Genomic DNA, 12,062 nt, shown 5'->3' with positions numbered 1-12,062 from the left:
AGAGTTTTCTAAAGGTGCCTGGGGCAGGAAATATAAGCTAAAGTTCTTTTCTTTTTTTAATCCCAAGGGGATAAAATGGAAACACTTACTACTAAGGAGAACAAAAACAACTACTACTTATACTAAGGACACAGATAAGGAAGGGACAACTACTGGCTCCTTCAAGGCCAAAGGCAGTCAAGAAGGAACTGAGGGGGTTTCACCTGTGCAGTGCTAGACAGCCTCGAAGCAGACCACCAGGGAGGGAGAGTGCATGGGCAGGCTGAATGGACACTGCTACCTCAAATCTCCAATTAGAGGCACAGTGGAGTAGATACACCTGCAGCGGAGCACCCATAGGGGCAATACTTGAAGAAATTCAGAAGATAAGATTTTCCTTGACACACATGGGAGCCTAAGCTGTCAATTTCTAAGCAATTTGAGCGTTCATTTCTCTCTCTTATGATTGTGGCTCTAAACTTCCAAGTGAACTTCTGAAGCAGCTGCAGTACTTTTGCTGAGGATCATCGCCAAAGTTGTTTATACTCCTTTTGGCAAGCTGGACCTAAATTCAGTGGCTTTACTTAAGGATTCCTCAGTGACCACTGCTTCACAGTTTGGATCAAATAACCCCACACTGCATTTAGCAGCATTTCATCCCTTTTTCTTCATTTAATATTATGAAATTAAATGAAAAACTCCCAACTTTGATGCAAGAAAGTTTGAGAAATCAAGCACTCAAAAATCAGGAAATTACAAAAGGAAAAGTTTTCTATTGCACTCTTAGACCTTGGCCATGAGGCCGCTACCCATTTCATTTTCTGATTTCCAAGTGAAAAGTAATACATTAAGGTTTACTTAATATTAAATTTAATCTGTACTATAAATTATGAATGGTATGCAATGTGATCAAATTAGAATTTTGGTAGAAACATGGGTTCAAAGTTTCAAACTCTAGGTTCTGAAGTTAGGTTCCTAGGGATTGCCTAAACAAACATTTAGGTGTAAGTCTGTCACACACAAGTCTGCCATGCAGTAAGTGCCCATGCAGACTCTGTCATGCACTAGAAGTTCCCCAGTGTGCTTTAATGCAGTGGCTCTCAACCTTTCCAGACTACTATACACCTTGCAGGAATCTGATTTGTCTTGTGTACCCCCAAGTTTCACATCACTTAAAAACTACTTGCTTACAAATTCAGACATAAAAGTGTCACAGCACACTATACTGAAAAATTGCTTACTTTCTCATTTTTACCATATAATTATAAATAAATCAATTGGAATATAAATATTGTCCTTACATTTCAGTGTACAGTATATAGAGCAGTATAAACAAGTCATTGTCTGTATGAAATTTTAGTTTGTACTGACTTCACTAGTGCTTTTTATGCAGTCTGTTGTAAAACTAGGAAAGTATCTCGATGCACCCCTAAAAGACCTCTGCATACACCCAGGGGTACATGTATCCCTGGTTGAGAACCACTGCTTTAATATACCCTCCTTTAAAATGGGAGTAGATTAAGAGCTTGTGTAGACAAACCCCTAGATTGTTGTTTTGATTCTAAAATCAATGAAAAAGGCAGAGGCTCCCTCCCTCTCCAATATGGCATTTTGTTTAAGAACCTTAAACAATATGTTAAAGAGTCTAACTTTAGGCACCCAGGTATGAAAATGTTGGCCTTCATTTTTATAGTTTTCATATAGTATTTAATTTCTCACTCTTACCATTGCACTAACTTCCTTTATGAAGGTAATAATTTTAACATAGTTATAATTAATAAAAGATTTTAAAAATGCAGTATTTTAAAAGATAGAAATTGGTTAAAAATTTGCACTAGTCTAGATATGGTACTATGCATTGCCACATGAGTAACCTGCATTTGAATTTCAGTCTGGTGAATCGTTCCCGGGAATAGAATGTTATGTTGAGAATGATGGATTATCAATAAGACTGTTGTTATTGTGGCTGTAACAGAGCGATGTCTTAAAAAAAAGATTAAATGAGGGCATTCAGAATATCCATGGGAAACAAGGAGGATCTTCTGCTGTGGGAGGAAGTCTTTCAAACATAATATTTAATCCTCCAAAACGAAAGACAGTTTTAGTTTACCTGAGTAAACCTTATACCATAGTTGATCTCAGCTGAAACAGATTTTCTTTCCTTTTCTGTTCGAACAGGTCTATCATCCAAGCCACGACAGAATCTGTAGAGCATCTGCCCTGTTTTTGGACCAAATTCCTTCTGGAGTTTTGACATAGTAAGATATTGTAAGTCTCCACAAGTTTTAATTCCCAAAGATGCCAACTTGGATTCCATTGACCTACCAACTCCTAACAAGAGAATAAGTAATTTTGTTCTGTTAAGTCTACACAATCCAGACAAAGTTCATTATTTTTAAAGCACGACCATTCTCTTTCAATCCTAAAATGCCCGGTATCCAGTTCAAATTTTAAGGTGGGATTGGGGGAAAAAGCACATTGGCTGCATTACGATTGACCAGAAACTTTTGTATCGTGTACAGTATTTGTTTAGTCTGTACCAAATTTTACAGTTACTGATGTTTGTATGCTTGTTCCAATTTCAAGACTTGCTAACTTGTGCTTGCAAGACATTGCTTTTAAACTTGTAACCCCATGGATAACAACAGTGTCTTCTACGCTTTGTACAACAACTGAGCACAAGGTCAGTATTAAGACAGTAGTCTGATTAATACATTTTATCAATCCAAAAAAGCTCTGAAGCCTTACATAATCAGAAACAAAATAAGTGAGATATATTTGCAACTGTACACAAAAGTGTTTGCACCTAAAAGGAAACCTGTAAAAATTCTAGCTATTTTCAATTGCTACTTGGTTGGAAACATGTTATTTCAGAGAGGAAAGACGGCTCAAATTATGAGTTACGAACCACCTGAAAATTGTAAGTATCCAAGTATGTTAATTTTATCTCTTTTTAGTGAAAATTACTGATTTATAAAAAAAGTAATAATTTACAAATTAATCATAACTTACGCATTTACACTACTGTAGATAGCTAAAGTTAGAATACTCTGAATCAGATTCCATCTTTTAGGATCTCCATTTTACAATTTAAATGATGTACTGACACTGAAAACATTAAATGCAAGTGACATCAGAAAACTTTAAAGGACTTTTAAGTTAAAGCATACTACGTTATACTATAGAAAATTAAATTTAATTAGATAAAAATGGACAGATAGTACAGGTTAGATGAAGAGGCCAAACCAAAAAAAGTTATGTATCAAGAAAAAAATCAAGCTTCTAAAACCTAATTGCCTTGGCAATCTATAGTGAGCTACAGTCAGAAGTGAAATAGACAAATTAAGTATTATTCTAGATTTAGCATTATACATTGAGGAACATATGGATAATGATGCTATTTTCAAATATTTTATATGTCTACTACAATATCCTTCTGTTTTGTTTCCTTATATGAAAGAAATCTTTTTGGAACACATATTCCTAAAACAGCTGTGCATACAGTTTGAGCAAGATTAAGTACCCATTTATGCTCTGTATTTCAGTTATTCATTAACTTCAGGGTCTTCCCTCTCAAACTGTGTCAGGTGCATACGCTATAAAGGCAACATGCTATCCTGTTACATACAAGAAAGCACTTTGGCTTACAATTGAATAAATACAGTTGCCACAATTGAGCAAATTTCTACTATTCTTCCATGACACAATCCACACAGATTCCTGTACCTCAAGTTTAATGGTACAATAAATTAGAGATCTTTACATACAGTAATTCAATGAAAACAAATGTTGTCAGTCCTACTTCTATGTCCATTATGGCAAGATAATGTACACAGAAGTGTTAAGGTGTTGTAGTCCTATTGTAGTTTCCTTTTCCATTGTATTCTCCACTCACCATTCCATCCTTGCGTTGGCTAATTTCAAGGAATACTTCCTTCTTTCAACCCAAGAATGCTCAGTTTTCCCGTATCTCCTCCTCTACATTCCACTCACTGACTTCTACTTCTCCACCTTCCTCATTTTTCTCCAACCCTTCTCTCACTGGGCATTACCTAATATCAACAAGTTTTAAGAAAACCATCCATCTTTTTACCCCCTTTCCTCTCCCATTTTTCAGTCATGTCTCTTTATCCTTAGTAACTCCCTTTTTCTGGTGCCTTCCCAAACTTCAAAATTCTGTCAGTGCACACGCCTTTCGAAAAAAATATTCCCTTGATCCTGACACCACCTACAATATGATTTTCAACCATTCATAACAGAGCCAACTAACCAATCAGGCAAGCACATTATACTAAGCGAAAAGGAGTACTTGTGGCACCTTAGAGACTAAAATTTATTTGAGCATAAGCTTTCGTGAGCTACCTAGCTTATGCTCAAATAAACTGGTTAGTCTCTAAGGTGCCACAAGTACTCCTTTTCTTTTTGCGGATACAGACTAATACGGCTGCTACTCTGAAACCTATACTAAGAGACTTTTTCATTACATTCCTAACAGTAACTACCCAAGTATAGTGACTCAGCATGAATTCTGCTGGAGATGTAACACCCAGAAATTAGCAATGCAAAAGTATTCAGGCTGCCTGAAATACTAAACTGAGTCCATCCCTTGCCAACTCACCATACTATATGGCTTTGTAAGGTCTTTAATAAGGAATTTATTTTTAAAGAAGATACAAAGAAAATAATGTAAAATAACAAGAGAAATGAGAAGGAGCATTCCAGTATTCAGCAGATAATCCTAAACATGAAATATCTTCATTTTCCAGATTACATAACCTTAAATAATGGCGAACCTCTTTTATGTGAAATTTGAGAAAAATAATTTGACCCTTGATTGATACTGGACACCAATTTGCAACATATAGCAAATTCTAATGTCAGCCTGAAAAATCCCTGTAAAAGAAGGACATCAATAATTCAATTTAAAAATGTACCTGGAAGATTGCTAACTAGCTGACCTCTAATAAAATCATCCACTTCCTCCGGTTTTAAGTGATACTGTCCATCTGGTTTTGCTTTGCGGGTTGCCATTCTGGCCAGCAGAATATTGGAACCTGTAAAAGTGAACAAATAATTAAAAGATGCCTATGCTGATTTCTGCCATCACAAACAGCATTTTCCTAGTCAGAGGATGAAGAGAAAGGTGTAGAGAGGTATAGCCACATTTTAATCCCTCTCCAAATACTGCTTTGGATTTTTTATTTAGTATTTGTTTCTGCAGTCCATGCTTCCACTCCACAATTGGTAGGGTTTGAGGGAAAAAGGGAATTTTTGCAACACTAACTTGTACTTGCTAAATTAAAATAAAAAACACCCACTACAAAATACTTTAATGTATTAGTCTCCAGTGAATGTTCTACACATGTAGAAATAGACATAGTAGCTATCAAAATCGCTAAAAAGTAAAATTTCAGCATCTTTATACTGTAGATCAGAGATACTCAGACTGAGGCTCATGAGCCACCAGTGACTCTTTAATGTGTCTCCTGCAGCTCTTTGCAGCACATTATTAAAACAGTGTGATTTAATTATTTATCAATCTAAGTTACTATCCAATCAGGATACTTTTAATATGTAATTAACCAATTGTAGCTGATAAAAAAAATGTGGTCATTTTGCTGTGAGAATTATATAGTATATGAAACAATGAATTCTCACTACTGTGGCCCTTTTGGGTAATGGTGATCACTAATTTGGCTCCTGAACCCCTGAGCTCTGAGTATCACTGCTGAAGATCATTCTGAAAAAAGATGTTGCGCTCAACGTAAGTATAATAAACTGTCAATTACACTAATCATACTAATAGTTAATTATATGATAGAAATGGGTATTTCTCAGCCCCTTTACCTGCTAAAAAAGAATAAAATTCCATTAGTTTTACTATTAGAATGCCACATAAAAATCAGAGTGAGGGGGACATTTGGCACACTTTCAGAATTTTTTTTCTGCTTACAGGTTTCTTCATGTCCAGCCAGCTACCACTCCAATATGGTGTGCTAGCATGTCTCGTTCTGTGATATCATTGCTACCAAAAAAACCTTGCTGTAATATAGGGAAAACTACAAAAGGTTAGGTAAATGTCACCATTTACAATGTGTTGTTCCCTGTCTCTCCTGTCCTGCAAGGGTTACATTATTTAATATCTTTTTGGTAAATAATGATGGTAATGCAGACATCATGGGCACCATGCTAGCAATTATATTTATGACACACTCGATAAAAAAAAAGGAGTACTTGTGGCACCTTAGAGGCTAACAAATTTATTTGAGCATAAGCTTTCGTGAGGATTCCATGTCCAATTTTCCTTTGGTGTCCCATCCTCTGCCTGTAATATGTCACTTCAGATTTCCACCAGTCTACCTATCTTAGGTATATGGCTCCCATTACTGTAGTATCAAAGTGACTCACAATGTTTACTGTATATATCCTCACAGCATTATGTGAAGTGGGAAATACTACTATACTCATTTTACAAGATGGGGAACTGAGGCACAGAAAAAGTAAGGCCTTGTCTACACACATTCACAGGTTTTAATTTAATTGGCTTAGATAAAATGACTTAGTTAAGCCAGTGAAATCTCTGTGTGGATGCTCTTATTTCCATCTAACTTAAATCTGTTCCCAACTGACTTAAGCTAAACCAAAATAATAAATAATAAAAATAATAACAATAAAAGACAGTTATCTCAGAGATAAGAGCATTCAACACAGAAGTTTTCACTGGTTGAGCTATATAATCAGTGAAATTCACATCTTCGGTTATATTGCTGCAACCTTCCCAAGGAGATAAATTACTTGCTCAAGGTCTCACAAAGTATGTGGCAGGCTAAAGAACTGAATCCAGGTCTCTTTCAAGTCACAGGCTTGTGTCTTAGCCACTGGGCCACATGTCCTTTGTTCCAAATCATTTTATCCTGGCCTAAGGTGATGTCCTTGTACTATTCCCATCATATGAAGTTTTAGAAAATCACTGGATACACAGTAATTGCAGACTGCTCTCTTTTTAAAAGTATTTGATATATACTTATTACTGGAACAAACATTTGACTGAAGGAATTGGTTCTTTCAACCAATGAAATTGAAATCAGAATATAAAAGGTATGCTCAGAAACTGTATTTTTTAAAATAAAGAATAAGCACATTAAGTAAGGCTATAAAAGGTTCCAAATATGTCTCAAGGCAAGGCATGACACAAACAGGAATCTGGTGAATTATATTTAAAGTTAATAACAATAATGAATAAGAGATAATGGGAGAAGTCTACTTCCAACGAGCTACAATAATGGATTTCAACTTAAATCAGAAGTGAATTTTAATTGTCTCAAAATATTTATTCCCAGATTCTCATTTCTATAATATGATTATGAACAGAGAGAAAGGGGGAGAGAGAGAGGGACAAGGAAAAAGAAAAAGCAAGCATGGAAAATTTTCAAAGATGTGAATTCACATACTGTACCTCCTACAAAACTGACTACCTCTACTTTTAGTGAACATGTTTCATGACCTATACCAAATCATGCCACTCTATAGCCCTTTATTACTTTCCCGTTTTATACTGGATGGTGATTGAATAGGTTTTATCCTGCTTTCATTTGTAAAATCTACTGGAAAAGATATCTTAATATTTATTTTTAAATGAACACGAAGTGTCCCAGAAGTGAAATTATACCACACTGTCAGTACTATAAAGGGAGCTGGTAGCAACCCCTAAAGTTAGGTTGCTTAACATTTTCCATCAAGGAATTTTTTTTAGTAAATTTATTTTAATGGCAATGTTTTGTGTATTTCATGAAAACTCACTGTTTTAGCAGTCCCTTATATTATTTTGATATACCCAAGGACGGCAAGTGACACTTGTAAGTAAATATGAAATAAAGTACTAACCCATCCCAACAGAGGCAGCACATTTAGTCTGGTCTTTGATTTCGGTGCGGATAGCACTTGCAAATTCATCAGGAGTCAGTCTGGTCTCTGCAAGGATTTCAGTGATATCTACTAGTGCTTCATCACAACTGACTGCTTCGATGTTATGAGTATAGCTAACAACACAAAGTAAAGGAGGTGAAACAGCAGCAACAGCTCACCATCTGTTAAAACAAATATGTAGCAAGTAAAGTCTTCCTTTTGTGGTGGTATTTCCCTAATTTTTATTCTCATTATCCCACACAACTTAGTTAAGCATTTAAAAGTATTACTAAAGCAAACTACGGTCTAGGATTAATTTCAGTATGCATCATGCTTTTAAAAGATTAGTTGGAGAAGGAAAGTTAAATATTTTATTCTTCACCTAAAAATAACTGACCCCTTTCCCCTCCCCCCAGTCAACTGAAATAAAGAAGTAAACTTTTCTTTAAATTTATTCCAAAAAAATTCAGTTCTTGAAAATGTGTGTCTAAAGAAATGTTGGTGTCTTGGAAGGGCAGCAGCACATACAACACTTGCCAATTGAAAGCCACAGTCTTCTCCCACTGAAGTCAGTGGAAGTTTTGACACTGACTTTTACAGGAGTCAGATGTTGATCATTTTGCAGGATTTGACCTAAAGATACAGAGCAACACAGGAGGCAATCTCAGTCTAAACTGACTACCCTCCATTACCCAGTCAAGATAAAAAGTTACTACAAAAGGAAGAACTGAGGTGGGAATGGTTTGAAAGGGGGAAAAAAATGGGGATAACAGACCCATGAAGATGAAAATCCTAGATCACATAATGGCATTTAGGAATGTAGCAAGTGAAAACATGCTTGATTGCTGCAAAAGATTATACAAATACATAATGCACTTTACCTGGCCAGTGTCTCATACACTGTCTGTGTAACTTCTTTGTATGCATGGAAGTCATATGGAACTGCTTGAAGACTTGGACATAGCTGTTTTGCTTGGCCAAAAAACATTCCATTCTTTATCCCAACTTGTCTAAAATCAAATAAAATCAAGTAAGTTATATAAATCTTCCCTTTTTCAAAAATCACATTTCAGATATTTACAAGGTAAAGTGTTTGTACAGCACCACCTAGCACAATGGATTTTCAGCCCATACCTAGGACTCCTAGATGCCACAGTAATACAAATAAATAATAATATTCATACTTTTCCGCACCACTACTCCAGGCAAAGAACAGATATACAGGAGTTTTCTCCACTCATGTAAATGGTCTAATTGATGCAAAAAGTGACTTGCACTATAGTAATGAAATCCAAAAATTATAGGATTTTGTGCTATGTGTCTCAAACAATGAACAGAAGTGGGGCTATTGGGAATATACATCGTAACTTATTTTAAAATTAAATAATATGTATTTTAGACAGAGCTTGCCATCTCCTGCTCCAAGCTATGAAAGAACATGAACTATGTAAAACAGTACAACTCTGCTAGAGCATGGAGAAGGAAAGAGGATCAATGTGGTTTATTTTATTATAATAGCACAACTGTGTAAAGTTACATATTGAACTATAAAATAAATAAAATCTTTGCAAAACCAAGCCAAAAAAAAACAAAACAAAAACAAACCACCAGCTCATCTGCCCTATAATACTCTAACGATGGTTCCATGGCGATAATAAATGCAAGGGTGTTATTTGCCATACGAACCAATTAGGCTGTTGATTAATCGCAGTTAACTCATGCAATTAACTCAAAAAAATTAATCGTGATTAATCACACTGTTAAATAATAGAATACCAATTGAAATTTATTAAATATTTTTGGATGTTTTCTACATTTTCAAATATAGTGATTTCAATTACAACACAGAATACGAAGTGTACAGTGCTCACTTTATATTATTTTTGATTACAAATATTTGCACTGTAAAAATTCACCTCATACAAGCACCATAGTGCAATCTCTTTATCATGAAAGTGCAACTTACAAATACAGATTTTGTTGTTGTTACATAACTGTACTCAAAAACAAAACAATGTAAAACTTAAGAGCCTACAAGTCCACTCAGTCCTACTTCTTGTTCAGCCAACCGCTAAGACAAATAAGTTTGTTTACATCTCTGGGAGATAATGCTGTCCATTTCTTATTTACAATGTCACCTGAAATGAGAACAGGCATTCACATGGCACTTTTGTAGCCAGCACTGCAAGGTATTTATATGCCAAATATGCTAAACATTTGTATGCCCCTTCATGCTTTGGCCACCATTCCCGAAGACATGCTTCCATGCTGATGATGCTCATTTAAAAAAAGCATTAATTAAATTTGTGACTGAACTCCTTGGGGGAGAATTGTATGTCCCCTGCTCTGTTTTATCTGCATTCTGCCATATATTTCATGTTATAGCAGTCTTGGATGATGACCCTGCACATGTTGTTCGTTTTAAGAACACTTTCAATGCAGATTTGACAAAACACAAAGAAGGTACCAATGTGAGATTTCTGAAGGTAGCTACAGCACTCGAGCCAAGGTTTAAGAATCCGAAGTGCCTTCCAATCGTTGGATCGTTATCGAGCAGAACCAGTCCTCGCCATGAACGCATGTCCTCTGGAATGGTGGTTGAAGTATGAAGGGAAATATGAATCTTTAGCACATATGGCACGTAACTATCTTGTGATGTCAGCTACAACAGTGCCATGCGAACACCTGTTCTCGCTTTCAGGTGACATTGTAAACAAGAAGCAGGCAGCATTATCTCCTGAAAATTTAAACAAACTTGTTTCTCTGAGCGATTGGCTGAAAAAGAAGTAGGACAGAGTGGACATATGGGCTCTAAAGTTTTGCATTGTGTTATTTCTGAATGCCTTTTTTAAATACATAATTCTACATTTGTGAGTTCAGCTTTTAGGATAAAGAAATTGCTCTACAGTACATGTATTAGGTTAATTGAAAAATACTATTTCTTTTGTTTTTTACAGTGCAAATATTTGTAATAAAAATAATATAAAGTTAGCACTGTACACTTTGTATTCTGTGTTGTATCAATATACTTGAAAATGTAGAAAATATCCAAAAATATTTAAATAAATAGTACTCTATTACTATTTAACAGTGTGATTAATCGGGATTAATTTTTTTTAAATCACACAATTAATTGGGATTATTTTTTTTAATTGCTTGACAGCCCTAAATATCAATATATTATATATCTTTGAGACTATATTTAAAACAAGTTACTGTAGGCGCTGGATGTTCCCCTCTTGACCAGGATATTTGGGGAATTCAGCACACAATTTGTGGGAAAATTACCGTTAGATTTGGTGATCACAAGCAATCAGGACTTTAATTTTATGCCTCATCTGTGCCTGACCTCCAATAGTACAACATTCCTAATGCAATGAAAAAACAGTGGTTCAGTTTCAGAGAGAAGGACGGCACCTATTAAATCAATCACTTTGTATGGAACCTCGGATTTTCTTTAGTGGCCTTGGCCCAACTGAAATATCTTAGCTTGTGAGAACTGATTAATACCATGTTTCGAGTTATGAGCTAAAGTAAAAAGGGAGAGGAAACACATTTTCCCTTCTTGTGCTGGTGCCTAGCATAATTTATTTAAATGTAATTTCTGAAACAAAGACTAAGTGTTCCATGTTTGGATGAAGTTAAGCAATGTAAATAGATATTTCACTAGCCATCTGTGAGCACTGTATGACAGAACTTTACAATCAAGATGACAAATAATTTCTATCTACCTGGCTTCATAACTACAAGATGCAATTTCAGCCATTGACAAACCAGAGATATCCAAGTCAGCTCCATTCATCTGTGCAGAATCTGGATTCTCCCCGATTGATGAGTCCAGTTTATCAGGAACTCTATTTTCTGCTTGGAAAAGAATATTTTACATTTTGTTCTTATATTATTGTCTTAATGGTTCAAAAGACTTATTTCATTCCAAATAATCAATGGATTTACAACTGAAATTTTTTCCAGCAGTTTCTGTGTTCATATTTTATGATGAGGAATTTCTTCACAATATATTGGTTTAAATCATCCAATAACCGATTAGGTCAACAAAGAACTTACCAATATATTAACACCCATCTATGGGGTTGATCTCTGGAGGACAGTAAAATATGATGCTACTGAAGAATAACTATACTTTCTTTTTTTCACATTATCTGAGACCAACATGTAGA

General features: G+C 35.2%; 1 protein-coding gene across 8 annotated transcripts in view; it reads right to left on the bottom strand.

The window, feature by feature from the left end:
* REV1 (REV1 DNA directed polymerase) overlaps positions 1-12,062 on the bottom strand; it is a 93,180-nt gene that overhangs the window by 41,202 nt on the left and 39,916 nt on the right. For 4 of the 8 annotated variants that reach the window (XM_048858007.2, XM_048857996.2, XM_048857978.2 and 1 more), the window contains 5 exons: positions 11,616-11,748; positions 8,766-8,894; positions 7,864-8,018; positions 4,914-5,033; positions 2,090-2,310 (listed from right to left, as the gene is read on the bottom strand). In XM_048858007.2, coding sequence (XP_048713964.2) covers positions 2,090-2,310; positions 4,914-5,033; positions 7,864-8,018; positions 8,766-8,894; positions 11,616-11,748 — 758 coding nt within the window. Of the gene's footprint in view, positions 1-2,089; positions 2,311-4,913; positions 5,034-7,863; positions 8,019-8,765; positions 8,895-11,172; positions 11,224-11,615; positions 11,749-12,062 lie in introns of those variants that run through there. The other 4 variants (XM_048857968.2, XM_048858021.2, XM_048858029.2 and 1 more) reach the window with 2 other exon arrangements.

This window comes from Caretta caretta, chromosome 1 (assembly GCF_965140235.1).
Source record: "Caretta caretta isolate rCarCar2 chromosome 1, rCarCar1.hap1, whole genome shotgun sequence".
In the NCBI taxonomy this organism is placed as follows: domain Eukaryota; kingdom Metazoa; phylum Chordata; order Testudines; family Cheloniidae; genus Caretta; species Caretta caretta.
This window is presented reverse-complemented; position numbering and strand designations above follow the sequence as displayed.